The following is a 27788-nucleotide window of genomic DNA, read 5'->3' as shown; positions in this document are numbered from 1 at the left end:
TAACTGTTCAGTGTAGTGGGATTATAGATGAGGGATACAGATAAACTGGTCAGTGTAGTGGGATTATAGATGAGGGGACACAGGTTGACTGGTCAATCTGTGGGTTTATAAATGAGGGGATACAGGTTAACTGGTCAGTGTAGTGGGATTATTCGTCAGGGGACACAGGTTAACTGGTCAGTCTGTGGGATTATACGTCAGGGGACACAGGTTAACTGGTCAGTCAAGTGGGATTATACGTCAGGGGACACAGGTTAACTGGTCAGTCTGTGGGATTATACGTCAGGGGACACAGGTTAACTGGTCAGTCAAGTGGGATTATAGATGAGTGGACACAGGTTAACTGGTCAGTGTAGTGGGATTATACGTCAGGGAACACAGGTTAACTGGTCAGTGTAGTGGGATTATAGATGAGGGGATACAGATAACTGGTCAATGTAGTGGGTTTATACATCAGGCGACACAGGTTGACTGGTCAGTCTGTGGGTATATAGATGAGGGGATACAGGTTAACTGGTCAGTGTAGTGGGATTATACGTCAGGGGACACAGGTTAACTGGTCAGTGTAGTGGGATTATACGTCAGGGGACACAGGTTAACTGGTCAGTGTAGTGGGATTATACGTCAGGGGACACAGGTTAACTGGTCAGTGTAGTGGGATTATAGATGAGGGGATACAGATAAACTGGTCAGTGTAGTGGGATTATACATCAGGGGACACAGGTTAACTGGTCAGTCTGTGGGCTTATAGATGAGCGGACACAGGTTAACTGGTCAGTGTAGTGGGATTATACGTCAGGGGACACAGGTTAACTGGTCAGTGTAGTGGGATTATAGATGAGGGATACAGATAACTGGTCAGTGTAGTGGGATTATAGATGAGGGGACACAGGTTAACTGGTCAGTGTAGTGGGATTATTCGTCAGGGGACACAGGTTAACTGGTCAGCCTGTGGGATTATACGTCAGGGGACACAGGTTAACTGGTCAGTCTGTGGGTTTATAGATGAGGGGATACAGGTTAACTGGTCAGTGTAGTGGGATTATACGTCAGGGGACACAGGTTAACTGGTCAGTCTGTGGGATTATAGATGAGGGGATACAGGTTAACTGGTCAGTGTAGTGGGATTATACGTCAGGGGACACAGGTTAACTGGTCAGTCTGTGGGATTATACGTCAGGGGACACAGGTTAACTGGTCAGTGTAGTGGGATTATAGATGAGGGGATACAGATAACTGGTCAGTGTAGTGGGATTATAGATGAGGGGACACAGGTTAACTGGTCAGTCTGTGGGTTTATAGATGAGGGGATACAGGTTAACTGGTCAGTGTAGTGGGATTATACGTCAGGGGACACAGGTTAACTGGTCAGTCTGTGGGATTATACGTCAGGGGACACAGGTTAACTGGTCAGTCTGTGGGATTATAGATGAGCGGACACAGGTTAACTGGTCAGTGTAGTGGGATTATTCGTCAGGGGACACAGGTTAACTGGTCAGTCTGTCGGATTATACGTCAGGGGACACAGGTTAACCGGTCAGTGTAGTGGGATTATACGTCAGGGGACACAGGTTAACTGGTCAGTCTGTGGGATTATACGTCAGGGGACACAGGTTAACTGGTCAGTCTGTGGGTTTATAGATGAGGGGATACAGGTTAACTGGTCAGTCTGTGGGATTATAGATGAGGGGATACAGATAAACTGGTCAGTGTAGTGGGATTATACGTCAGGGGACACAGGTTAACTGGTCAGTGTAGTGGGATTATACATCAGGCGACACAGGTTGACTGGTCAGTCTGTGGGTTTATAGATGAGGGGATACAGGTTAACTGGTCAGTGTAGTGGGATTATACGTCAGGGCACACAGGTTAACTGGTCAATCTGTGGGATTATACGTCAGGGGACACAGGTTAACTGGTCAGTGTAGTGGGATTATACATCAGGGGACACAGGTTAACTGGTCAGTGTAGAGGGATTATACGTCAGGGGACACGTAGATGGAAAAAATATGTCCTTGAAATGGTCTTGATATGTTCTTCAAAAGAGAGATCAGGGTCCAGAGTAACGCCGAGGTCCTTCACAGTTTTATTTGAGACGACTGTACAACCATTAAGATTAATTGTCAGATTCAACAGAAGATCTCTTTGTTTCTTGGGACCTAGAACAAGAATCTCTGTTTTGTCCGAGTTTAATAGTAGAAAGTTAGTTGTTAGTTACATGTTGGTTTGTTTACATGTATGTATGTCAGTGTACATGTATGTTTGTTTACAGTACATGTTTTTTTTTTACATGTATGTATGTCAGTGTACACGTATGTTTGTTTACCGTACATGTTGGTTTGTTTACATGTATGTATGTCAGTGTACATGTATGTTTGTTTACAGTACATGTTTTTTTTTTACATGTATGTATGTCAGTGTACACGTATGTTTGTTTACCGTACATGTTGGTTTGTTTACATGTATGTATGTCAGTGTACATGTATGTTTGTTTACAGTACATGTTGGTTTGTTTACATGTATGTTAGTGTACATGTATGTTTGTTTACAGTACATGTTGGTTTGTTTACATGTATGTTAGTGTACATGTATGTTTGTTTACAGTACATGTTGGTTTGTTTACATGTATGTTAGTGTACATGTATGTTTGTTTACAGTACATGTTGGTTTGTTTACATGTATGTATGTCAGTGTACATGTATGTTTGTTTACAGTACATGTTGGTTTGTTTACATGTATGTTAGTGTACACTTATGTTTGTTTACAGTACAGGTTGGTTTGTTTACATGTATGTTAGTGTACATGTATGCTTGTTTACAGTACATGTTGGTTTGTTTACATGTATGTTAGTGTACACATATGTTTGTTTACAGTACATGTTGGTTTGTTTACATATATGTATGTCAGTGTACATGTATGTTTGTTTACAGTACATGTTGGTTTGTTTACATGTGTGTATGTCAGTGTACACGTATGTTTGTTTACAGTACATGTTGGTTTGTTTACATGTATGTTAGTGTACACATATGTTTGTTTACCACTTGTTTAAATGTATGCTTTACATGCAGTTTCACATTTCAGCCCTGTTGACCCCTAGAACATATTAGCCCTGTTGACCCCTAGAACATATCAGCCCTGTTGACCCCTAGAACATATTAGCCCTGTTGACCCCTAGAACATATCAGCCTTGTTGGCCCCTAGAACATATCAGCCCTGTTGGTCCCTAGAACATATCAGCCCTGTTGGTCCCTAGAACATATCAGCCCTGTTGGTCCCTAGAACATATCAGCCCTGTTGGCCCCTAGAACATATCAGCCCTGTTGGTCCCTAGAACATATCAGCCCTGTTGGTCCCTAGAACATATCAGCCCTGTTGGTCCCTAGAACATATCAGCCCTGTTGGCCCCTAGAACATATCAGCCCTGTTGGTCCCTAGAACATATCAGCCCTGTTGGACATATCAGCCCTGTTGGTCCCTAGAACATATCAGCCCTGTTGGTCCCTAGAACATATCAGCCCTGTTGGTCCCTAGAACATATCAGCCCTGTTGGTCCCTAGACCATATCAGCCCTGTTGGACATATCAGCCCTGTTGGTCCCTAGACCATATCAGCCCTGTTGGACATATCAGCACTGTTGGCCCCTAGAACACATCAGATTGGTCTGGGGAATGAACAGGGGGGGGGGATCTTGGTCTGAATCTCCATGGAAACATCATCTCCTCTTCTGGTTACCGTAGAAACACCATGGTGAGCAGACCTTAGAGACAAATAAATAAGAGTTACACACACGCACACGCGCGCACACACACACGCACAGATGTCTTACCCAGTGTGTAGGCGCACACCAATTTCTGTGTGACAGTCACATGGGCATAGCTAGGAACCAAGTTGTTGGGCTCAGAGTGGAGGGGGAGCATTAAGAAAGCAACACACACCACACCCATCACCACCGACACTGCAAACTGGGACAGTCTCCGAACTAGAGGGGAGAGAGAGATGATACATGTTGACTGAGATGTAACTGTTTCTATAAGGGGAGAGAGATGATACATGTTGACTGAGATGTAACTGTTTCTATAAGGGGAGAGAGATGATACATGTTGACTGAGATGTGACCATTTCCTCAGGAAGGAGAAATCTCGTCAGGGTGCCTGTAGATCTAACTGAGGAGTATGTAGGTAGAGGTTGAGAGACAGGGTGAGGGAGGGAGGGGGGAGTCAGTGGGTCTATGCTGGGGGGTGTCCTCTCTCCCCCTGTATGGAGGGCTAACTAAGTGACTCACCTTTCTGGGGCAATGTGAAGTAAGGTAGAGGAGTGAGTGAGAGAGGGAGGGAGGAGTCTCGGGGGGCTAGTGGGTCGATTCTGGGCAGTGGCCTCTCCTCCCGTTTCGCCCCCTGCCCTCCCCCCGACACCTCCAGGCGGAACCGATCTCTCCTTCCCCAGTGGCGGGGGGACACATCTTGGTGACGCACCACTCTGTGGGGAGAAAGAGGAAGTCAGGTCAGATGACAGGAAGTCTCAGGTTGTGTCCAAAATGGCACCATATTTCCTTTTAGAGCCCTACATTCAGGGGGTCAACAGTACTGCCCTATAAAGGCCCTGGTCAACAGTACTGCACTATAAAGGCCCTGGTCAACAGTACTGCACTATAAAGGCCCTGGTCAACAGTACTGCCCTATAAAGGCCCTGGTCAACAGTACTGCCCTATAAAGGCCCTGGTCAACAGTACTGCCCTATAAAGGCCCTGGTCAACAGTACTGCCCTATAAAGGCCCTGGTCAACAGTACTGCCCTATAAAGGCCCTGGTCAACAGTACTGCACTATAAAGGCCCTGGTCAACAGTACTGCACTATAAAGGCCCTGGTCAACAGTACTGCCCTATAAAGGCCCTGGTCAACAGTACTGCCCTATAAAGGCCCTGGTCAACAGTACTGCCCTATAAAGGCCCTGGTCAACAGTACTGCACTACAAAGGCCCTGGTCAACAGTACTGCACTATAAAGGCCCTGGTCAACAGTACTGCACTATAATGGCCCTGGTTAACAGTACTGCACTACAAAGGCCAGGGAATAGGGCGTCATTTCAACTCTCTGCTATTCCAAATAAAGCCAATAACAACTTATAAAGGCTTTATAGAGCCGTCATAAACACTACATACAGTGTGTTGTATTTGGATTATGCTTAATGATACTCACAGGTCAACACAGGACTTGGCTCTGACACTGCCCTTGTAGTGGCAAATCGGTTCAAAAATGACACATCCAAGAACTTTATGAAAATCAATGTAGACTTTTAATACAACAGTATCATAAGCCGGAGCGGTCCGCGAAACACACACTTTTTTCAGAGCCCTCGCTCTGAGTTATACACCTACCATATAAGTCCCTCCCATATGCAAATTAAGTTCCATCCCAATCCGTGCTTCCTGCTTGTTCAGCCCAGTAACGCCCACATCTGCTTTCAGTCAGATTAAAAATGATTACAAGACCCTTCTTTTGACCTAAAGATAATATACATCCCCCTTTCCTGTGACTAGCTGTTCTGGTCGCCTTCTCTTCATATGTTTGTATAAGATTAAACAGACTTGTGTCTCCCCTGCGATGTAACTGATATCTGTAATTCATCTGGGGTCATTTGGCTGACTCCCTCCTTGATATATCACTCTGACCTTTGTATGTCCAGTCATTTCTAGGCGTCTATGTGTCTGCATTCCTTTAGTGTTCCCGGCTGTTCCATACTCCCATGGTCTTTCTCGGCTTTCTGCCCTATTCAATAGAAAATGCACTTTACCAGAACAGGAATGAACCCATAAATGTACATTTTCTCTTTTGTTATCAAATCATGTATATAATTCTCCCACATAACCTCCCTCTGGTGCTTTAATAAGCACCAAAAAACTTAAAAGGACATATCCGGAACATAATATCAACAGTTGATTAACAAAAATCAAGCTTCCTAATTAACTTAGACCAAACATCTCTAGTATTTCATAAGAGTAAAAGATCTAGTTAGAAGCAAACAATAAAATAAATACATAACATTCTGTTGAAGCATGAGTATGTAGGTACAAAGTCAAATTGACACAACATCATTCTACATTTAGGCTTTCAACATGATCCTCCCTCTCAAACACCTCTCCAACAAACATGATACCAACCTCTGTTAAAAGATTAAGGACATGGTCCATAGACACTTATAACCGGGATATCCCACTGTTACCTTCATGTTTTTGGCAAAACTAACTTTTAATTAAAAGAAAACCCAGATATATTCATCGATATACCTATAAAAACATTCAACAAAACATACAAAAACACAAGACCAAAAGCAAAAATAGAAATACATAGTACCCCTGTATTTACTATGGAAAATACCCTTTTTGTGGATACGTATCAGTTGACTTTGGAATGTCAGCATCTACATGTAAACCATCCTCATGAAAACCCTGGCAAGTGTAACCACCTCCAGAGACCACTCCATACAGGCAGTTTGGATTACCAAAAGGGCAGTCAGGGGGTCCACCAACCACATTGCATAACTGTCCATTCCCATCAGTATAGTGGCCTGGCCTACCCGGCACAGAATCAACTATCACCGGAGTGTCAGCTCTACTTACAAACATCTGTTTAACCGTTGTCTGGATCACAAGTGATTTCACCCAGGGTAAAACACAACAAAATACAATACCCAGAGCCAATATCCCCCCTCCCAGCATAAAGGTCATCCTAGCAAACATGGCTCCCCATTTCCCCAATGCTAAGTCTAACCAATCCCAAACATGAGAGTCAACCCCAGCATTTGCCTTAACCTCTACTCGTAACCCTTTAAGTTTAGCCATAGCGATTGCAAAGGATCCATCTGGCAGTACATTCAACAGTTTGTTATTTCCACACATCCAGAACTATCCTCAAGACCTCTGTCTTGATTGTTTAGCATAATAAGAGATGGCGCAACCTGAGTTATTTTACCACACAACCCTTTTCTATTCCTCACCAACCCTTTATCTTTATTTCTACGAACCCCTGCAGTCTCTAGTACCCAAATAGTATCACATTCTACAGTGGTGTTTCCTACATCAATACCTTCGGTGTTATGGCTGTTAAAACATTCATATATTCCTTTAATCACAGTGTTTCCATCTAACAAAGGTCCATTTAATTCAGTTCAAATGTTATAGACAGCACAATCCTTGTCACCCAACCCAATGTTGTTCAACACAGTCCTGCCTCTAGTGCTCCCATGGGCAATCCTACATTCTATGTCACACAAAGGAATGTAGTATTTTCTCTGAATATTGAACATTTTACATTTAACACATTTCTTCAAACGATGCAGGTTCAGGTACATTCGTTTTTCACCCTTCTTCCTGTGTGGTGTCTTTGAACGATTCTGAGTCTGATACATCTATATCTGTCATCTTGGCAATGTTCTTGTCATGAGATAGATCATTTGAGTTTGAAAAAGAATTCCAAATCTCATTAAAGAATCCTTTTGGCTCTGATGTGTCAGGTGTCTTTGTGATTGCCGTGGTCTGCTTGGTAAGAGCAGTTGGTGTCATCTCAGTGGTAGTTGGTCGTTTCAGCAGCCGCCACCATTGTTGTCATTACTTTGGTTGTCACCAGCAGTTTTTGTTCAGGTGCTTGCATAGGACCCAATTTAACATATTCGTAACTGTTTCCTTCACTCAGTCCTGTTCTTGTTATTTCAATTTCAAATTCTTCACCTTCTGCTGGTGTCATCTTGTTCATGATAAACTCCCAGCCTTCCACACGTTTGGTTAGTGTCAGGTCACATCCTTTGAGGTCCCAAACAGCTTCTCCCTTTGTTATATGACGCGTCCATCCACAGAGTGGCTCCTCCGGTACAGGTTTCTTCTTCCATACAGAAACTGTCCTCTGTTCCCCTGGTTCTGTTGGAAGTTGTGGCGGAACATGAAACTTAAACCTATCAACAGGTCCTGTCTTTTTACCTCGTTCGACAGGCTCCTCTCTTCTCTTCATGCTTTTATCCTTTATCTTGATGGTGAGTGCGTGCATCATCTTCGTATTGTCCTCAGTCGCTCTTACTCTGTCATTGTCACTGTTCTTTCGTGGTCCTAATTCCAATGGTTCATTATGGAGATCAGGTAAGAGCTGAAAAATCTATTTTTGGGGAAATTGCCATTTTCTTCAGCTCACTCGACTTTTCCTTCTCGTTAGTGGGGTCTCTCCTTCTTTCCTCCCCTGAAGCTCCCTCCTCAGGCCGGACTGGGCTTCCATTTGGAAGGTGTCCATTTCAGGGAAGAGATGTTCCCATTCTTTAGGCAATACCTCGGAGCCCCTCTGTAGAGTGCTTCTGTCAAAGAGGCCTGCCCCAACAGGTATATCATCAGGAGTGGCAGACATGTTACCCCTCCCACTTCTGGGCTTTCTGGCCATACTGGAGGAAACTTTGGTCGTTTGTCTCTTTTCTTTTCAGGCTCTTTTCTTTTCAGGCTCTTTTCCCCTGGTGCTTCTTCTGAGTGTGTTAGCTGATGCACTCGTTGTATCTGGTCTGCCATTTTCTTGAGTCCTCCCGGGGCTTTGATCGATTCCTCTGCTCCTGCTCCCTCTGGGGTCCCCTCTGGTGAATCAGCATCCTCTGTGTCCTCATCTCTGTATGGTTGTGTCCTTCTCTCCGTCGGGACTCGGGTGCAGTGGTTTAGATGATACCACGTCTTGCTTCCTTTCACTTGGACGGCCGTGATTGTGGCCGTTGCCACCTCGTAGGGTCCTTCTCTCCTCGGCTGATCCCACTTCCTTCGGAACACTCGACCGTAGACTGGATCTCCTGGTATCACTGGGAGAGGTCCTTCTGGTCTCCTTGGATCATCAGATGTGGAACCTCTCGTCCTGGTTCAGGTTTCTGCCTTCTTTCTGTGGGGCATTCATACTTAAAGACTTATGGCCTCTGTTCTACGATTACACCATACATTCTCTTACTTCCATCACTCATCACACAAACTGACATTCCAGCTGAAGCTGGCGAACCCTTCTCCATCTGGTTTCCTAAACAAAAGACTTGTAAAACAAAAGACACAACATAACAGTATTGACAATGTTATGTGTTATGCATGACTGTATTCATAAATACTGAAATCTAAGACCATGACAATTCCCACTCTCTCTTCACCCGACTCTATGCTTTCAGGATGTGTTTCTGCTGGACTCTACAAAAATGGAGGCCCTAATTAGCTTCCTCATGCTTTTATCCAGTCTTCCCCTTTCGGCCACAGGTTCTGAGAGGTGTTCCCAAATCATGTCATTTTTTTTAAACTTAGTTCCCTATTTGCTCTATATCAACTGATAAGCATGTGCATAACCTTAATCAACATTATTTCTTCTTGAAGTAATTCAACACTGAATGGGCTTCCACATCGAGCCTTCAACATGTGGTTTAGGTCCAACTACCCTAATATCTATCCTTATTCACATGATACATTATCAAATAAACCAAATAACCCCCAAACTCAACCCAGTATGTCTACAGTAGAATCTAGTCTCTCTCTCTCTCTCTCTTTTTTGTTTTGTTTCACGTCCTCTGTCATGGTGTTTTCAAGCTCACCCATTATTCAGCTGGGCCTTACTTCTTGTGAAACTTATGCACCCATCAAAGAGAGACATGACGATCTTTACTACTGCAGGTGCTGTAAGAAGTATATCCCCAGCCTGGTGTATCTTGACGTACACTCAGTCTCCAGAATTCAGCCCATGCCCTTCCATCTGGCGTCTTATGTGCTCTTTTCCTGGGGATATTCATACTAACACATGGGTTATTTCCTGACAACAGACTTTCTTAAATGACAGCCCCATGTAAACATTCTGTTATGTAAACATTCTGTCTCAAATACCTGGCCTCTTGCCACAAAAATATTCATAATCAGTCAAGTGTCTTCCAGTTGAAAGAATATCCAATCCTAACAAAACTAAGTCCTAAGCTTCTTCAAAATGCCACTACTTATTACTTTTACCATAATCTAGGTGTGTGTAATGTTCTATCTACCCTTAGAATTGTCCCTATATTTCTACAAGACCAACTGTCCTTCCTTTTCTGTGAATTATCTTGTCTATTAATATACATTGTTTCTAGAAATAACACCCCCCCCTTGTTATCATAACCTTCATATGAATCCCCAATGTAGTTACAGTTTCTAACCCATAACACACAAGTCACTACTCCTAAATTCCTTTCATAGTTTGATACATACCTAAACATTCTCAAATCATTTTTAGTCAATTTATCAGTCTCCCCTCAGACACTTATTTTCCTCAAAACAAAAAGAAATTGACCAAACAAGAAAAATAGTAAAGTAAATTATAATAACTGCATATTTGCAATAAATTACCACTATTTGTAATGTCTTCTTCATCCTTGGGTGTTATCACACAACAGACTATACGTTTTATTCAATTACTTATGTCATTCCAATGTATCACTCCAATTACAATGATATTGTAAAATAAAAGAAACAAAAACCCTTAATCTAATATTCTGCAAGTTCTGTCAACCAACCTATCTCAGGATTAGTTTCAGAGTTTTCCCATATTCAAAACATAACTAAATGTTGTTTATAAATTGTCCAATCAAATATTCAGGATAACAGTCCTTATTGTTTACTTTAACTCAAATTTTACCTACTCAATTTAGTTCATCATCCCTTTAATAATTAACATTATACTAAAAACTTTTAGTACCAGTAACATCTATTTTATCATGCACCTTTTTCCTCTGTTTTTCTGTCATGAGTGGCCTGGTACTATAAGGTCATTATCTCCTTTAGTCTTTCTTCTCCCAGTACATAGCATTCCAGAGACAGTTCACAGGTCATCAGACACAGTGGTCCCACACTATTCAGCCAGTAGGGTGGGTTAGAGTTCCACACTGTAACGGTTTTCTAGTGGTGATGAAAGAGAGTCGGACCAAACTGCAGCGTGTCGATTGCGATCCATGTTTAATATACCAAAGAAACACGAACTTACAAAAAACAATATACGAAACCGAAACAGCCTATCTGGTGCAAACTAACAACGAGTACACATAGGACACTAAGGACAATCACCCACGACAAACTCAAAGAATATGGCTGCCTAAATATGGTTCCCAATCAGAGACAACGATAAGCACCTGCCTCTGATTGAGAACCACTCCAGACAGCCATAGACCTTGCTAGACAACCCATTAAGCTACAATCCCAATACCACCACCAAAACCCCAAGACAAACACACCACAATTACAAAACCCCATGCCACACCCTGGCCTGACCAAATACATAAAAATAAACACAAAATACTTTGACCAGGGCGTGACAGAACCCCCCTAAGGTGCGGACTCCCGAACGCACCTCAAAACAATAGGGAGGGTCCGGGTGGGCGTCTGTCCATGGTGGCGGCTCCGGCGCGGGGCGTGGACCCCACTCCTTTAATGTCTTAGTCCCCTCTCCCTTCGTCCCTGGATAGTCCACCCTCGCCGCCGACCATGGCCTAGTAGTCCTCACCCAGAAACCCCACTGGACTGAGGAACAGATCGGGACTGAAGGACAGCTCGGGACCGAGGCCGCTCGGGACTGAGGGGAAGCTCGGGAGTGAGAGAAAGCTCAGGAGTGAGAGAAAGCTCAGGAGTGAGAGAAAGCTCAGGAGTGAGAGGAAGCTCAGGAGTGAGAGGAAGCTCAGGAGTGAGAGGAAGCTCAGGAGTGAGAGGAAGCTCAGGAGTGAGAGGAAGCTCAGGAGTGAGAGGAAGCTCAGGCAGGTAGATATCTCTACCAGCTCCTGGCTGGCTGGTGGTTTCAGCAGATCCTGGCTGACTGGCAGATCCTGGCTGACTGGCAGATCTGGAAGAGTCTGGTTGACTGGCAGATCTGGAAGAGTCTGGTTGACTGGCAGATCTGGAAGAGTCTGGTTGACTGGCAGATCTGGAAGAGTCTGGTTGACTGGCAGATCTGGAAGAGTCTGGCTGACTGGCAGATCTGGAAGAGTCTGGCTGACTGGCAGATCTGGAAGAGTCTGGCAGACTGGCGATGCTGGGCAGACCGGGCGGCGCCGGGCAGACTGGCGGCGCCGGGCAGACTGGCGGCGCCGGGCAGACTGGCGACGCTGGGCAGACTGGCGGTGCTGGGCAGACTGGCGGTGCTGGGCAGACTGACGACGCTGGGCAGACTGGACGACGCTGGGCAGACTGGCGGTGCTGGGCAGACTGGCGATGCTGGGCAGACTGGCGATGCTGGGCAGACTGGCGATGCTGGGCAGACTGGCGATGCTGGGCAGACTGATGGCGATGCTGGGCAGACTGGGGGCACTGGCGGCGCTGGGCAGACTGGCGGCACTAGCTGCTCCATATAGGCTGACAGCTCTGGCGGCTTCTTACAGACTGACCGCTCTGGCGGCTCCGTGCTGACTGGCAGCTCCTTGCAGACTGGCAGCTCCTTACAGACTGACAGCTCCGTGCAGACTGACAGCTCCGTGCAGACTGACAGCTCCGTGCAGACTGGCTGCTCCATGCAGACTGGCTGCTCCATGCAGACTGACAGCTCTGGCTGCTTCATGCAGACTGACAGCTCTGGCTGCTCCATGTAGACTGGCTGCTTCATGCAGACTGGCAGCTCGGGCTGCTTCATGTAGACTGACAGCTCTGGCTGCTCCATGCGGACTGACAGCTCTGGCTGCTCCATGTAGACTGACTGCTTCATGCAGACTGGCAGCTCGGGCTGCTTCCTGTAGACTGACAGCTCTGGCTCCTCCATGCAGACTGACAGCTCTGACTGCTCCATGCAGACTGACAGCTCTGGCTGCTTCATGCAGACTGGCAGCTCTGGCTGCTCTATGTAGACTGGCTGCTTCATGCAGACTGGCAGCTCGGGCTGCTTCATGTAGACTGACAGCTCTGGCTGCTCCATGCGGACTGACAGCTCTGGCTGCTCCATGCAGACTGACAGCTCTGGCTGCTCCATGCGGACTGACAGCTCTGGCTGCTCCATGCGGACTGACAGCTCTGGCTGCTCCATGTAGACTGGCTGCTTCATGCAGACTGGCAGCTCGGGCTGCTTCATGTAGACTGACAGCTCTGGCTGCTCCATGTAGACTGGCTGCTTCATGCAGACTGACAGCTCTGGCTGCTCCATGCAGACTGACAGCTCTGACTGCTCCATGCAGACTGACAGCTCTGGCTGCTTCATGCAGACTGGCAGCTCTGGCTGCGCTGAACAGGCGGGAGACTCCTGCAGCGCTGTGTCGGAGGAAGGCTCTGGCTGCGCTAAACAGGCGGGAGACTCCGGCAGCGCAGGAGAGGAGAAAGGCTCTGGCTGCGCTAAACAGGCGGGAGGCTCCGGCAGCGCTGTAGAGGAGGAAGGCTCTGGCTGCGCTAAACAGGCGGGAGACTCCAGCAGCGCAGGAGAGGAGAAAAGCGCTGGCTGCGCTGAACAGGCGAGGCACACTGAAGGCCTGGTGCGTGGTGCTGGAACTGGTGGTACTGGATCGAGGACACGCACAGGAAGCCTGGTGCGGGGAGCTGCTACCGGAGGGCTGGGGTGTGGAGGTGGTACTGGATAGACCGGACCGTGCAGGCGCACTGGGGCTCTTGAGCACCGAGCCTGCCCAACCTTACCTGGTTGAATGCTCCCGGTTGCCCTGCCAGTGCGGCGAGGTGGAATAGCCTGCACTGGGCTATGCAGGCGAACCGGAGACACCGAGCGCAAGGCTGGTACCATGTAAGCCGGCCCAAGGAGACGCACTGGGGACCAGATGCGTAGAGCCGGCTTCATGGCATTTGGCTCGACGCTCAATCTAGCCCGGCCGATACGCGGAGCTGGAATATACCGAACCGGGCTGTGCACCCGCACTGGAGACACCGTGCGCTCCACAGCATAACACGGTGCCTGCCCGGTCTCTCCAGCCCCCCGGTAAGCACAGGAGTTTGCGCAGGTCTCCTACCTGGCATAGCCATACTCCCTGTAAGCCCCCCAAGAAATTTTTGGGGCTGATTCTCGGGCTTCCATCCGCTCTGCCGTGCTAGCTCCTCATAATGCCGCCTCTCTGCTTTTGCTGCCTCCAGCTCGGCTTTGGGGCGACAATAATCTCCAGGCTCATTCCAGGGTCCTTTACCGTCCAATTCCTCCTCCCATGTCCATAACTCCAGGTGGTGCAACCTCTCCCACTGTAGCTGCTGCTGCTCCTGCTGCTGCTGCCTCTGTTGCCTCTTCTCCTGTTGCTCCTTTGGGCGGCTACACTCCCCTGGTTTAGCCCAGGGTCCTCTCCCGTCGAAGATCTCCTCCCATGACCAGAAATCCTTGGTGAGCATCTCCTTTTTCGGCTGCTCCTGCCTGTTGACACGCCGCTTGGTCCGTTGGTGGTGGGTGATTCTGTAACGGTTTTCTAGTGGTGATGAAAGAGAGTCGGACCAAACTGCAGCGTGTCGATTGCGATCCATGTTTAATATACCAAAGAAACACGAACTTACAAAAAACAATATACGAAACCGAAACAGCCTATCTGGTGCAAACTAACAACGAGTACACATAGGACACTAAGGACAATCACCCACGACAAACTCAAAGAATATGGCTGCCTAAATATGGTTCCCAATCAGAGACAACGATAAGCACCTGCCTCTGATTGAGAACCACTCCAGACAGCCATAGACCTTGCTAGACAACCCATTAAGCTACAATCCCAATACCACCACCAAAACCCCAAGACAAACACACCACAATTACAAAACCCCATGCCACACCCTGGCCTGACCAAATACATAAAAATAAACACAAAATACTTTGACCAGGGCGTGACACACACACACTTGTTGTGGTGATAATCACATTCCATGATAACTCCCTTATTCTACTGGCAATCTCTCAGATGAGCTACAGATTATGTAGTTATCAACATAACCCTTGCAGAAACTCCCACTCCAATAACCTATTTGGAGTAACTGTTATCCCTTGTTTACATATATTTCCATTTTATATGTAGAATGAACAAAGCACATTTTGTATTTACCCAAAGACCATAACCCCAGGGAACTGATAATCTCAACTATGAACCCATGTTCAATATAAATAAACCTATTTGAATAACTAGTCAATTCAAGATTACCTCTCTTCATCTTTTTCCCAAGGAAATAATAGAATTTCAAAGTGATGGTACACTTTGAATAGAGACTGGTGTTGCTCAATCATTTTATAATTCAATCCCACCTGTTCCAACAATTTCTAGTGAAGTTGATCAGTCTTCACAGGAAATTATTAGGTTCAGGGCATTTAACACCATTAAAATGTTCTCACTCTCTTTTCTTTAGAAACATTTTAACCACACTTTCAAAAGCACTTCCATCCTTCTGCATACCCAGTCTAAAACTGAATTGAAAAAACCATTGAAAATGTAACCCCTTTTCTTCTGGAAAAGAAATGTACATGTCGTTAACATCCACCATGCCACCTTCCAAATCAGCAAGCCAACAATAAAAATCCCCTCACTTTTCACAAGCATGCAGTAAAAGCTCCAGCCATGCACAGAACGCACAATTCCTCCCTGCTCGGCCATCTGTATGGTCCTACCCTTAGAAATTGAAAACACCCATACACTACAATTTGCTCTTCTTCTTAACTAATCTTACCACGTTTGTGATTTCTCATATACGTTTATTTTCCGTATTTTGACGCAAAAAACAACTTCCTCCACGCATTTTATCACCATTGAAACCGCCATTTTAATGCAAAACGACTCCAAGTGGGGCTATTTGTAAACGATCAGCCACTGTTCTTTTGAAAAGGGTGCTACCGCATTCCAGTGTCATCTTACACTAATTTTCCCCACACTAGTTAGCCCTGATCTTACAACTTCTTACGCTTCCCCCTCGTAATGCATTTCTGATGATAGAATGTTAATTAACATTAAAACGCTGGTAAGTTAAACTTTTTGTTATGGTTTCATGTGATTGTTCCAATTCATTCCTGTTTACCGGGCAATGTTACCCTACATTATCTGGTTTGCTCCTTCATATTCAAATTGAATTGGCAGAATTAACGTTCGCGTCTTTCAGCGTCCCTATGGCTTTATTACATTTCGCTATCTCTATATTCCAGGGAGAAACAGTCCGTTGTTTCCATGTCACGTATTTATTTCCCCTAAACACTCCCATCGCATTATACACTTTATTTACTGTCTCCCAAGGCAGATCTACCCTACTTTCTCAAATAATAGTTTATTCACATCACTTAATACCCCTAGTAAAACCTATTCTATAATGTCTACAACTGTTTTACTGAATTCTACAGAAGCCTTAATGTCTTATTCTAGTACAGCACCTCAAATATCACTGTGTTTTTATCTTTGCTTATACTATTACTTTAACTTTGTTCAGTGTATTAAATCCTATTTCATATCATTTTCCTTCTAATTCAGCTTATTCATAATGTAATGCACTCTCTTATCTCTTTATTTATCCGCTTGCTATTTTCTCTCAGCCTATTTTACTGTTTAATTCCTGAGGCTATTTTTAAATTGCAGCTTTCTATCTTGTTTACGGGGCTCGTGATATTTTTAATATGTATTCTAGACTTCTCACTTTATTCTAGACCGCCTAGATTTATTTGAACCAGTATATTTTAGTCTATTTCTTTCTACTTCGCATCCGTTATATACTACCCATGCCTTGTTTAATACCTCTTTTTGACACCTATTGTATTTTTTACAACTCATTATCCAGTCAATGTTTTATCCTTATGTATAACTTATCTTGCCCAATATTTATCGATTTCGTTCCTCTTCCCAGTGAGTGTTAACTGCGCTCTCTTTCTCAAATTACACTGTTAACTGTTAGAGAGGCCTGCGCATTCCCAGTTGGTCACAGACACACAGCCTGTTCTTCCTCTTCTTTCTAATCTGCTCATTCATCACAAAGAATTGTCATTCATTCAATTTCTTTATTCACATTCGTTTCACATACACCCTTCGTTTTTACCTAAAAACGACCTATAGTTTCTTACCTAACTTAATTCTCTTCCTCTACATAAACTGGTACTATCCTATAGGATTTTTCACGCATACTCTTCGTTTTTACCTAAAAACGACCTATAGTTTATCCCCTAGCTTAATACACTTCCTCTACATAAACTGGTATTATCCTATAGGATTTTTACGACATGACGAGACTACTGTCTAATCGGATCAGCTTGTCTTCATATCCTATTCATCCACCCCGTATTGATCTTTATTCTACGTTAGAGCAATATCGTGGCGCGACCTACTGATTTATAAACCCCCGTTTAGCTAGACGGAGCGTTTTGTATTCGCAGGATTTCCTTTTTCAGTTGAACGTCGCACAATCAGGCCAGCGTTCTTTCTGTGTTTTAAATATTCACCCGTACAGTCCTTCATTTTAAAGCGGTAGCCATGTGTATTTATTTACTAAATACTCATCCGTACAGACCTTTTCCTTGAAGCGGTAGCCATGAATATTTCCCTATCTACTTATCAGTAAAGTAGCCTACCCATACAGTCCTTCAGCTAAATATTTCGAGGCGGTATCGCAGGATTACTTATCAATAAAGTGACCTACCCATTCAGACCCTCTGGTAAATATTTTGAAGCGGTATCGTAGGATTTCTATAATTATCTTATTCAGACTTTATAAGCAGGTAACTGCAGCTTGCGCCCAACATGCCGAATAACACACCCGACACCAGCGAAGTTCACAGCCCCCGCCTACTTACTCACTAAACATGCACATTCATTATACAATTCCCAAGCTTACACACATGCATGCAAATTCATTGAATTTCAAAAAGTTCTTTCGTTTCTATAGTTTTTAGGAAATTTGAGAGAGAGACCTACTTGACGTTCCCCCCACTGGGACAGGATCTCCGAAACAATCTATGCAAACATAACTACAGCAAGTTCTTTGCTTACCTTGCTATAGTTAGGTGGCCACCCGTGTTTGCCAGATCGCTCAAAAGACCCCGCCGTCAGCCAGGAACGCCCCGGTCTCTCATCACTCCTGGCAACGCTCGCCAAGTCTGTAGTGGCAAATCGGTTCAAAAATGACACATCCAAGAACTTTATGAAAATCAATGTAGACTTTTAATACAACAGTATCATAACCCGGAGCGGTCCGCGAAACACACACACTTTTTTCAGAGCCCTCGCTCTGAGTTATACACCTACCATATAAGTCCCTCCCATATGCAAATTAGGTTCCATCCCAATCCGTGCTTCCTGCTTGTTCAGCCCAGTAACGCCCACATCTGCTTTCAGTCAGATTAAAAATGATTACAAGACCCTTCTTTTGACCTAAAGATAATATACATCCCCCTTTCCTGTGACTAGCTGTTCTGGTCGCCTTCTCTTCATATGTTTGTATAAGATTAAACAGACTTGTGTCTCCCCTGCGATGTAACTGATATCTGTAATTCATCTGGGGTCATTTGGCTGACTCCCTCCTTGATATATCACTCTGACCTTTGTATGTCCAGTCATTTCTAGGCGTCTATGTGTCTGCATTCCTTTAGTGTTCCCGGCTGTTCCATACTCCCATGGTCTTTCTCGGCTTTCTGCCCTATTCAATAGAAAATGCACTTTACCAGAACAGGAATGAACCCATAAATGTACATTTTCTCTTTTGTTATCAAATCATGTATATAATTCTCCCACACCCTCTGCCTCCACCACTGAATACAGAGATGGGGCTGTACACAACACTATAGAGAGAGGTCAGAGCTTAGAGGTCAGGGGTTAAAGGTCGACGCAGGACTTGGCTCTCAGGCTGCTCTCTGCCTCTACCATAGAATACAGAGATGTTCACAACAGGTCAGGGGTTGGAGGTCAGAGGTAGGTATGGTTCTTACTCTTGAATCTGATGGTGGTGTAAGGGTTGTAGAGAGTCAGGACTCTCCTGTGGGAACTCCTCTGATCAGAGTAGAACACCAGTTCAGATGGAAACAGGAAGATAGGAAGAGGGCTGGGAGGAGACGGGGGAGGAGATGGGAAGGCAGGGTCATCTCTCTCAGCCTTCTGCTTTACCACCCCAACCTCAGCCCCGCCCCTGGACCCGCTCTCCTGCCCTTTCATTGGCTGCTGCTTCATGACGACGGGTCCTTAGTCATGATCTGATTGGCTCATAAACGGAGTGGCTGTGACGTTACAACAGCGACATCTGTCGGCCAGGGGGAGAGATCGCTTTCGGTTATTGAAAATTACAGTAATTTCATCTGGTATTCATTTTAGATAAGGTTACTCGTCTGAGAGGTTTAAAAACAGGGCTTTATTTCAGATAACGTTATTCCTCATCTCTTTGTGATTCCTGCAGATGGATGTGGACTTCGTTTCCGCATCTATTCCCTCAACATGCTGTTATTCCTCCATCTCACAGTTAGCTAATGTTACTTGGTTGCCATCTGTGTGTCTAGTTAATTAAAACAATGTATCCACACCGACTGGCTTCACCAAGTTATTCAGAACGCTACAACCAAACTTCTGTCTGTAGCTATAAGGTAACGTTACGTTAATAACAGGCTGCAGATAGCGAGTTTAACGAAGATCTCTGCGCACAAAACATGCCATATATAGGCTAACAAAAAAAACACCCTGACCTGTTATAGTAATTATCACTACTGTATAGACGGTTAAAACATACACAAGTACAGTAAAGTAGAGATCGTTCACCAATGTACCTCTCTCCTATCTTTCTGTGCAGGTTCTACTTCAAAACCCGCCCTTTGAAATGCACCAATGAAGGAAGCGTACTAAGTCAATGCTGCCGTCTCATTGGTAATTTCTCGTGTCCATCTGAGTGTTTTTCCGTGTTTACGTTTTGTGCAGTGACAGCGCCAACGCCCGCCTTTCCTGTCCACTGATTGGTTTGCCTGGAGAGGCGTGATGCGCTGAACGGACTGCCGTAGAGTTCAAGTATGGGTAACTGCATTACAGTAACTAAGATACAGTTTTAAAGCGGCATACAGGTCTGCTCTGACTTACTTTACAACTGTTATTGTTCTATTTACATATGAATACCTATTTCCAAATGACAAACGTCTTAGGATTGTATATCTATATATTTCCTTTTTTTTGACCTCTTGGTTTTTTATGATCATCTTTCATATAGAATAGTAGATACCCCTTTATATTTTTTATTATTTTATATTTATTTATTTTTCTTTCTCAGAATAGTCCCTGATTACACTAAAGAGGGTTTTTATTCTCTCTTACTATTGAGAACACTTGGTTTGGTCTTGAAAAAAAAAAAAGAACTTCCGGCGCCGACAGAGATGGCCGCCTCGCTTCGCGTTCCTAGGAAACTATGCAGTTTTTTGTTTTTTTTACGTGTTATTTCTTACACTAGTACCCCAGGTCATCTTAGGTTTCATTACATACAGTCGAGAAGAACTACTGAATATAAGATCAGCGTCAACTCACCATCAGTACAACCAAGAATATGTTTTTCACGACGCGGATCCTGTGTTCTGCCTTACAACCAGGACAACAGAGTGGATTCCATGCAGCGACCCAAAAAAACGACTCAGAAAAAGAGGGAAACAAAGCGGTCTTCTGGTCAGACTCCGGAGACGGGCACACCGTGCACCACTCCCTAGCTTCTTGCCAATGTCCAGTCTCTTGACAACAAGGTTGATGAAATCCAAGGGTAGCATTCCAGAGGGACATCAGAGACTGTAACGTTCTCTGCTTCACGGAAACATGGCCCACTGGAGAGACGCAATCCGAAGCGGTGCAGCCAGCGGGTTTCTCCACGCATCGCGCCGACAGAAACAAACATCTTTCTGGTAAGAAGAGGGGCGGGGGCGTATGCCTTATGGCCAACGTGACATGGTGTGATGAAAGAAACATACAGGAACTCAAATCCTTCTGTTCACCTGATTTAGAATTCCTCACAATCAAATGTAGACCGCATTACCTACCAAGAGAATTCTCTTCGATTATAATCACAGCCGTATATATCCCCCAAGCAGACACATCGATGGCTCTGAACGAACTTTATTTAACTCTCTGCAAACTGGAAACGATTTATCCGGAGGCTGCATTCATTGTAGCTGGGGATTTTAACAAGGCTAATCTGAAAACAAGACTCCCTAAATTTTATCAGCATATCGATTGCGCAACCAGGGTGGAAAGACCCTGGATCATTGTTACTCTAACTTCCGCGACGCATATAAGGCCCTGCCCCGCCCCCTTTCGGAAAAGCTGACCACGACTCCATTTTGTTGATCCCTGCCTACAGACAGAAACTAAAACAAGAGGCTCCCACGCTGAGGTCTGTCCAACGCTGGTCCGACCAAGCTGACTCCACACTCCAAGACTGCTTCCATCACGTGGACTGGGAGATGTTTCGTATTGCGTCAGACAACAACATTGACGAATACGCTGATTCGGTGTGCGAGTTCATTAGAACGTGCGTTGAAGATGTCGTTCCCATAGCAACGATTAAAACATTCCCTAACCAGAAACCGTGGATTGATGGCAGCATTCGTGTGAAACTGAAAGCGCGAACCACTGCTTTTAATCAGGGCAAGGTGTCTGGTAACATGACTGAATACAAACAGTGCAGCTATTCCCTCCGCAAGGCTATCAAACAAGCTAAGCGCCAGTACAGAGACAAAGTAGTAGTAGTAGTAGTACAGAGTAGTAGTACAGAGACAAATCTCAATTCAACGGCTCAGACACAAGAGGTATGTGGCAGGGTCTACAGTCAATCACAGACTACAGGAAGAAATCCAGCCCAGTGACGGACCAGGATGTCTTGCTCCCAGGCAGACTAAATAACTTTTTGCCCGCTTTGAGGACAATACAGTGCCACTGACACGGCCTGCAACGAAAACATGCGGTCTCTCCTTCACTGCAGCCGAGGTGAATAAGACATTTAAACGTGTTAACCCTCGCAAGGCTGCAGGCCCAGACGGCATCCCCAGCCGCGCCCTCAGAGCATGCGCAGACCAGCTGGCCGGTGTGTTTACGGACATATTCAATCAATCCCTATACCAGTCTGCTGTTCCCACATGCTTCAAGAGGGCCACCATTGTTCCTGTTCCCAAGAAAGCTAAGGTAACTGAGCTAAACGACTACCGCCCCGTAGCACTCACATCCGTCATCATGAAGTGCTTTGAGAGACTTGTCAAGGACCATATCACCTCCACCCTACCTGACACCCTAGACCCACTCCAATTTGCTTACCGCCCAAATAGGTCCACAGACGATGCAATCTCAACCACACTGCACACTGCCCTAACCCATCTGGACAAGAGGAATACCTATGTGAGAATGCTGTTCATCGACTACAGCTCGGCATTCAACACCATAGTACCCTCCAAGCTCGTCATCAAGCTCGAGACCCTGGGTCTCGACCCCGCCTTGTGCAACTGGGTACTGGACTTCCTGACGGGCCGCCCCCAGGTGGTGAGGGTAGGCAACAACATCTCCTCCCCGCTGATCCTCAACACTGGGGCCCCACAAGAGTGCGTTCTGAGCCCTCTCCTGTACTCCCTGTTCACCCACGACTGCGTGGCCACGCACGCCTCCAACTCAATCATCAAGTTTGCGGACGACACAACAGTGGTAGGCTTGATTACCAACAACGACGAGACGGCCTACAGGGAGGAGGTGAGGGCCCTCGGAGTGTGGTGTCAGGAAAATAACCTCACACTCAACGTCAACAAAACTAAGGAGATGATTGTGGACTTCAGCAAACAGCAGAGGGAACACCCTCCCATCCACATCGATGGAACAGTAGTGGAGAGGGTAGTAAGTTTTAAGTTCCTCGGCATACACATCACAGACAAACTGAATTGGTCCACTCACACAGACAGCATCGTGAAGAAGGCGCAACAGCGCCTCTTCAACCTCAGGAGGCTGAAGAAATTTGGCTTGTCATCTGAATCCCTCACACTTTTACAGATGCACAATCGAGAGCATCCTGGCGGGCTGTATCACCGCCTGGTATGGCAACTGCACCGCCCTCAACTGTAAGGCTCTCCAGAGGGTAGTGAGGTCTGCACAACGCATCACCGGGGGCAAACTACCTGCCCTCCAGGACACCTACACCACCCGATGCTACAGGAAGGCCATAAAGATCATCAAGGACATCAACCACCCGAGCCACTGCCTGTTCACCCCGCTGTCATCCAGAAGGCGAGGTCAGTAGAGGTGCATCAAAGCTGGGACCGAGAGACTGAAAAACAGCTTCTATCTCAAGGCCATCAGACTGTTAAACAGCCACCACTAACATTGAGTGGCTGCTGCCAACACACTGTCAATGACACTGACTCAACTCCAGCCACTTTAATAATGGGAATTGATGGGAAATGATGTAAATATATCACTAGCCACTTTAAACAATGCTACCTTATATAATGTTACTTACCCTACATTATTCATCTCATATGCATACGTATATACTGTACTCTATATCATCGACTGCATCCTTATGTAATACACGTATCACTAGCCACTTTAACTATGCCACTTGGTTTACATACTCATCTCATATGTATATACTGTACTCGATATCATCTACTGTATCTTGCCTATGCTGCTCTGTACCATCACTCATTCATATATCCTTATGTACATATTCTTTATCCCCTTACACTGTTTTTTGGAATTGTTAGATTACTTGTTCGTTATTACTGCATTGTCGGAACTAGAAACACAAGCATTTCGCTACACTCGCATTAACATCTGCTAATCATGTGTATGTGACAAATAAAATTTGATTTGATTTGATATTGATTTGATTTGATTTTGATTTGAACATCATTTTCTGTTGATTTAAATAAAAAAAACGGATAACAACTAGCTCAGAGTTTATGATATGAGCTATTTTCACTTCAGGTTGACTTAAATGGTGCAGATCTCGGTTCCTTATCGATTACGTTCACCTCTCCTGCGTTTTTGACTCATCCTACAGTTTATACGTTTATATAATCTTTGTTGTTTAGTCTTTGTCTATAGTGTCTCTTAATGCTAGAGGGTGTTGTGTTGTCTGTCTATAGTGTCTCTTAAAGCTAGAGGGTGTTGTCTTTGTCTATAGTTTCTCTTAATGCTAGAGGGTGTTGTCTTTGTCTATAGTGTCTCTTAATGCTAGAGGGTGTTGTGTTGTCTTTCTATAGTGTCTCTTAAAGCTAGAGGGTGTTGTGTTGTCTTTGTCTATAGTGTCTCTTAATGCTAGAGGGTGTTGTGTTGTCTGTCTATAGTGTCTCTTAAAGCTAGAGGGTGTTGTGTTGTCTTTCTCTATAGTTTCTCTTAAAGCTAGAGGGTGTTGTGTTGTCTTTGTCTATAGTTTCTCTTAAAGCTAGAGGGTGTTGTCTTTGTCTATAGTTTCTCTTAAAGCTAGGGGGTTATGAAACAATGTGAAGCACAAGGCCTTATTCTTATTTGCGAAACAACTTCGAACAGATATTTTTTTTTTCAAGAGTCATACTCAATTTCTGCTGATGCCAACTTCTGGAGGTCACAGTGGGGCAACAATATTTGTCTTTCCCATGGTTCTGATCTCTCCGCCGGGGTCATTACAATGAAACATTCCTTTGGTGGTAATATTCTACAGTCGGACTGTGACCCCTTTGGTCACTTTATTTGTCTTGTGATCAGTTACAATGACATTACACTCATTACTGTAAACTTCTACGGGTACAACACCAAACATGAGAATGATGAGTTGCTTGAATCTATAGAGAAACATATACTTCATTGGTTATGTAAATTTCCCAATTCGTTATTATTGATTGGAGGGGACTTGAACATTACTATAAATCATTAATCTGATAGATGGCCCCCAAGTAGACCATCCAATCAGAATTTGGGTTTAATACTTTTTATGGAAAAGTTTGATCTTATTGATATATAAATGGACTCCGTTTATATATAGCGGTCTAAGGCACTGCATTTCAGAGCAAGAGGCATCACTACAGTCCCTGGTTCGAATCCAGAGACACATCCGGACGTGATTGGGAGTCCCATAGGGCAGTGCACAATTGGCCCAGCGACGTCTGGGGTAGGCCGTCATTGTAAATAAGAATGTGTTCTTAACTGGCTTGCCTAGTTAAATAAAGGTTAATTAAATAAAATAGAAAATAAACACAGGCTTAGATCGTATACATTTTGTCCTATGATAATATCAGTCAATTAACATGACCTTTATGAATTATGAAGCCTTTGCGATTTATGTGTTTTTTATTATTACATACATTTTTCAAAATTCACAAAAATGTACGTTAGTCATAGGGAAAATATTTACCAAAGATATTCTAGTGATGTAAAGATACACAACTCTCCTCTAACCTGTTTTGTAGTCTACTGTTACATAATTCATTCTCGAAACAACTTGAATAAGACAATACAATTGTTGAGACAGATCTAATATACCTTAATAAATGAAAGTATATTTTCAACTACGAAGCTATGCCTCGATAACACCGACATTGTTTTGCGTTTTGAACACTATAACTACATTCATTTCCAATGTAACGCTGCGTTTGCCTTGCAGCATTGCATTGCAGAAGCAGTGCGTTCTGTGGGGTGCGTACATTGTATTTATCCAACGTATGTATCAAATTGTTTGCTTTACGGTTAGACAGAAATGGTAGCAGAAGGTGAATGTTAAACTTTTGTTGCCCACATATCCAGATGATGCTGCGACCCATTTTGCGAATAATCACTGTCGATGTGATCCTGTGTGCTCAATCCCTGCAGACCCCTCGAGGTTCCTTATTAGACCACCCACTTCCTCTGTCTCCGTGCGTGCCAAAACATGGTGTGCATAGGATTTTGTACATAGAATGAAGTAGGTAGAATCGTCTTTGTTCTTGCTTCGGACTGGTTGGCGTGGAACACCAGGGCTTGGTCTGGTCCCGCTGTCACTTCTCCATTGGTGCAGAGCTGAGTTCTTTGTTCTCTGTGCTGAGGTGTGTGTGTGTGTGTGAAACTGTGTGTGTGTGTGTGTGTGAGCTGTGGATAGGGAGTTCCAGCCACCTGTGCGGGGGGTGCCAGTGCAGTTAGTATCTGCTGGGAACAGGGGGAGGGGAGGTTATGAAACAGAGAGCATTTATTAGTGCAAGCTATAGGCCACAGGCAGACAACAGTCAGTGAATGCTTTATTACATGTGTTAATATGTTATTACAGTACCGGGGTTACTACAAGCCTCACTCAACGATCACATGCACACAATTGCCTGAAGATACTTTAAACTAAGCTGCACTTGGGTCGGAAGGCAATATGGTTACATTGAGTACTGTTACATGCACACAACAATACGATTATTGTGGCTAGTCAGATTAATATAATAGTTTGATTTAAATGTGTACATGCTTTGCAAGAAGAACGATTTGCCTAATAATCGATTCCCATAGGAAATACACACCTGTCTCTAACATGTAGGCTTCCCAAACAGTCCCATTACAAGTCCGAATGTTTAATAAACTTTATTTCAGTATACTTTACCTGTTGTCCGCCAATTTGGTCCCTATGTCGGAGGTAATCTGATACAAAATATCGACAGGGAAGCTTTATCAATCCGACCTTTTTTGACAACATTCGGCAATCGTTTTCAAATTGTGCATCACATGATTGAAAATACTCACTGGAATTACAAGCCATGTATCTACCGGAACAAGGACCAACAGCACGGACAACCGGTAAAGTACTTTTAAATAGCATTGTATTCAACATTCTGGCCTGTAGACTATTGCTCTTTTTTTCAGCGACTTTTATTGATCTTTTATTCAACTAGGCAAGTCAGTTAAGAACAAATTCTTATTTACAATGACGGCCTAGGAACACTGCCTTGTTCAGGGGCAGAAGGACCGATTTTTACCTTGTCAGCTTGGGGATTCAATCCAGCAACCTTTTGGTTACTGGCCCAACACTCTAACCACTAGGCTACCTGCTGGTTACTGGCCCAACACTCTAACCACTATGGCTACCTGCTGGTTACTGGCCCAACACTCTAACCACTATGGCTACCTGCTGGTTACTGGCCCAACACTCTAACCAATAGGCTACCTGCTGGTTACTGGCCCAACACTCTAACCACTATGGCTACCTGCTGGTTACTGGCCCAACACTCTAACCACTATGGCTACCTGCTGGTTACTGGCCCAACACTCTAACCAATAGGCTACCTGCTGGTTACTGGCCCAACACTCTAACCACTATGGCTACCTGCTGGTTACTGGCCCAACACTCTAACCACTATGGCTACCTGCTGGTTACTGGCCCAACACTCTAACCACTATGGCTAGGCTACCTGCTGGTTACTGGCCCAACACTCTAACCACTATGGCTACCTGCTGGTTACTGGCCCAACACTCTAACCACTATGGCTACCTGCTGGTTACTGGCCCAACACTCTAACCACTATGGCTACCTGCTGGTTACTGGCCCAACACTCTAACCACTATGGCTACCTGCTGGGTTACTGGCCCAACACTCTAACCACTATGGCTACCTGCTGGTTACTGGCCCAACACTCTAACCACTATGGCTACCTGCTGGTTACTGGCCCAACCCTCTAACCACTATGGCTACCTGCTGGTTACTGGCCCAACACTCTAACCACTATGGCTACCTGCTGGTTACTGGCCCAACACTCTAACCACTATGGCTACCTGCCGCCCCCTTCTTTCAGACTGATATCCATATATTATCCATAGTATCAAACATCAGATTTACCATGTTATACATTTAGTTACCTCCTGTTTCAAGAGGTGATGTCACTGAGCACTGCCCCTGTATATAGGACCTTCCACCCCCACCTGGGATAAGGATGCCTGATGACC

At 44.8% G+C, this 27788-nt stretch overlaps 1 protein-coding gene across 1 annotated transcript; it reads right to left on the bottom strand.

Moving 5' to 3' along the window:
* Window positions 1-2235: 2235 nt before the first annotated feature.
* LOC112214914 (motile sperm domain-containing protein 1) lies at window positions 2236-19178 on the bottom strand. Its single transcript, XM_042297833.1, has 4 exons — window positions 18838-19178; window positions 4283-4476; window positions 3827-3979; window positions 2236-3757 (listed from the first exon to the last, which is right to left on the bottom strand). Exons 1-4 carry the CDS (start codon window positions 19086-19088, stop codon window positions 3729-3731), a joined length of 627 nt encoding a protein of 208 aa, XP_042153767.1. The 5' UTR covers window positions 19089-19178; the 3' UTR covers window positions 2236-3728.
* Between the last annotated feature and the right edge of the window lie 8610 nt (window positions 19179-27788).

This window comes from Oncorhynchus tshawytscha, linkage group LG15, assembly GCF_018296145.1.
Source record: "Oncorhynchus tshawytscha isolate Ot180627B linkage group LG15, Otsh_v2.0, whole genome shotgun sequence".
NCBI classification, from domain to species: Eukaryota; Metazoa; Chordata; class Actinopteri; order Salmoniformes; family Salmonidae; genus Oncorhynchus; species Oncorhynchus tshawytscha.
Note: the sequence above shows the minus strand (reverse complement) of the source record. Positions and strands in the feature narration are given on the sequence as shown.

Bases quoted from the DNA above. Each gene is read 5' to 3' on its own strand.
- LOC112214914 (XM_042297833.1), bottom strand. From the start codon at position 19,088: ATGAAGCAGCAGCCAATGAAAGGGCAGGAGAGCGGGTCCAGGGGCGGG. The intron at 4,477-18,837 runs CTACCTCTGACC...TTCTCCCCACAG, and splicing joins TTCAAGAGTAAGAACCATAC to AGTGGTGCGTCACCAAGATG. The intron at 3,980-4,282 runs GTGAGTCACTTA...TCTCCCCTCTAG, and splicing joins CTTCACATTGCCCCAGAAAG to TTCGGAGACTGTCCCAGTTT.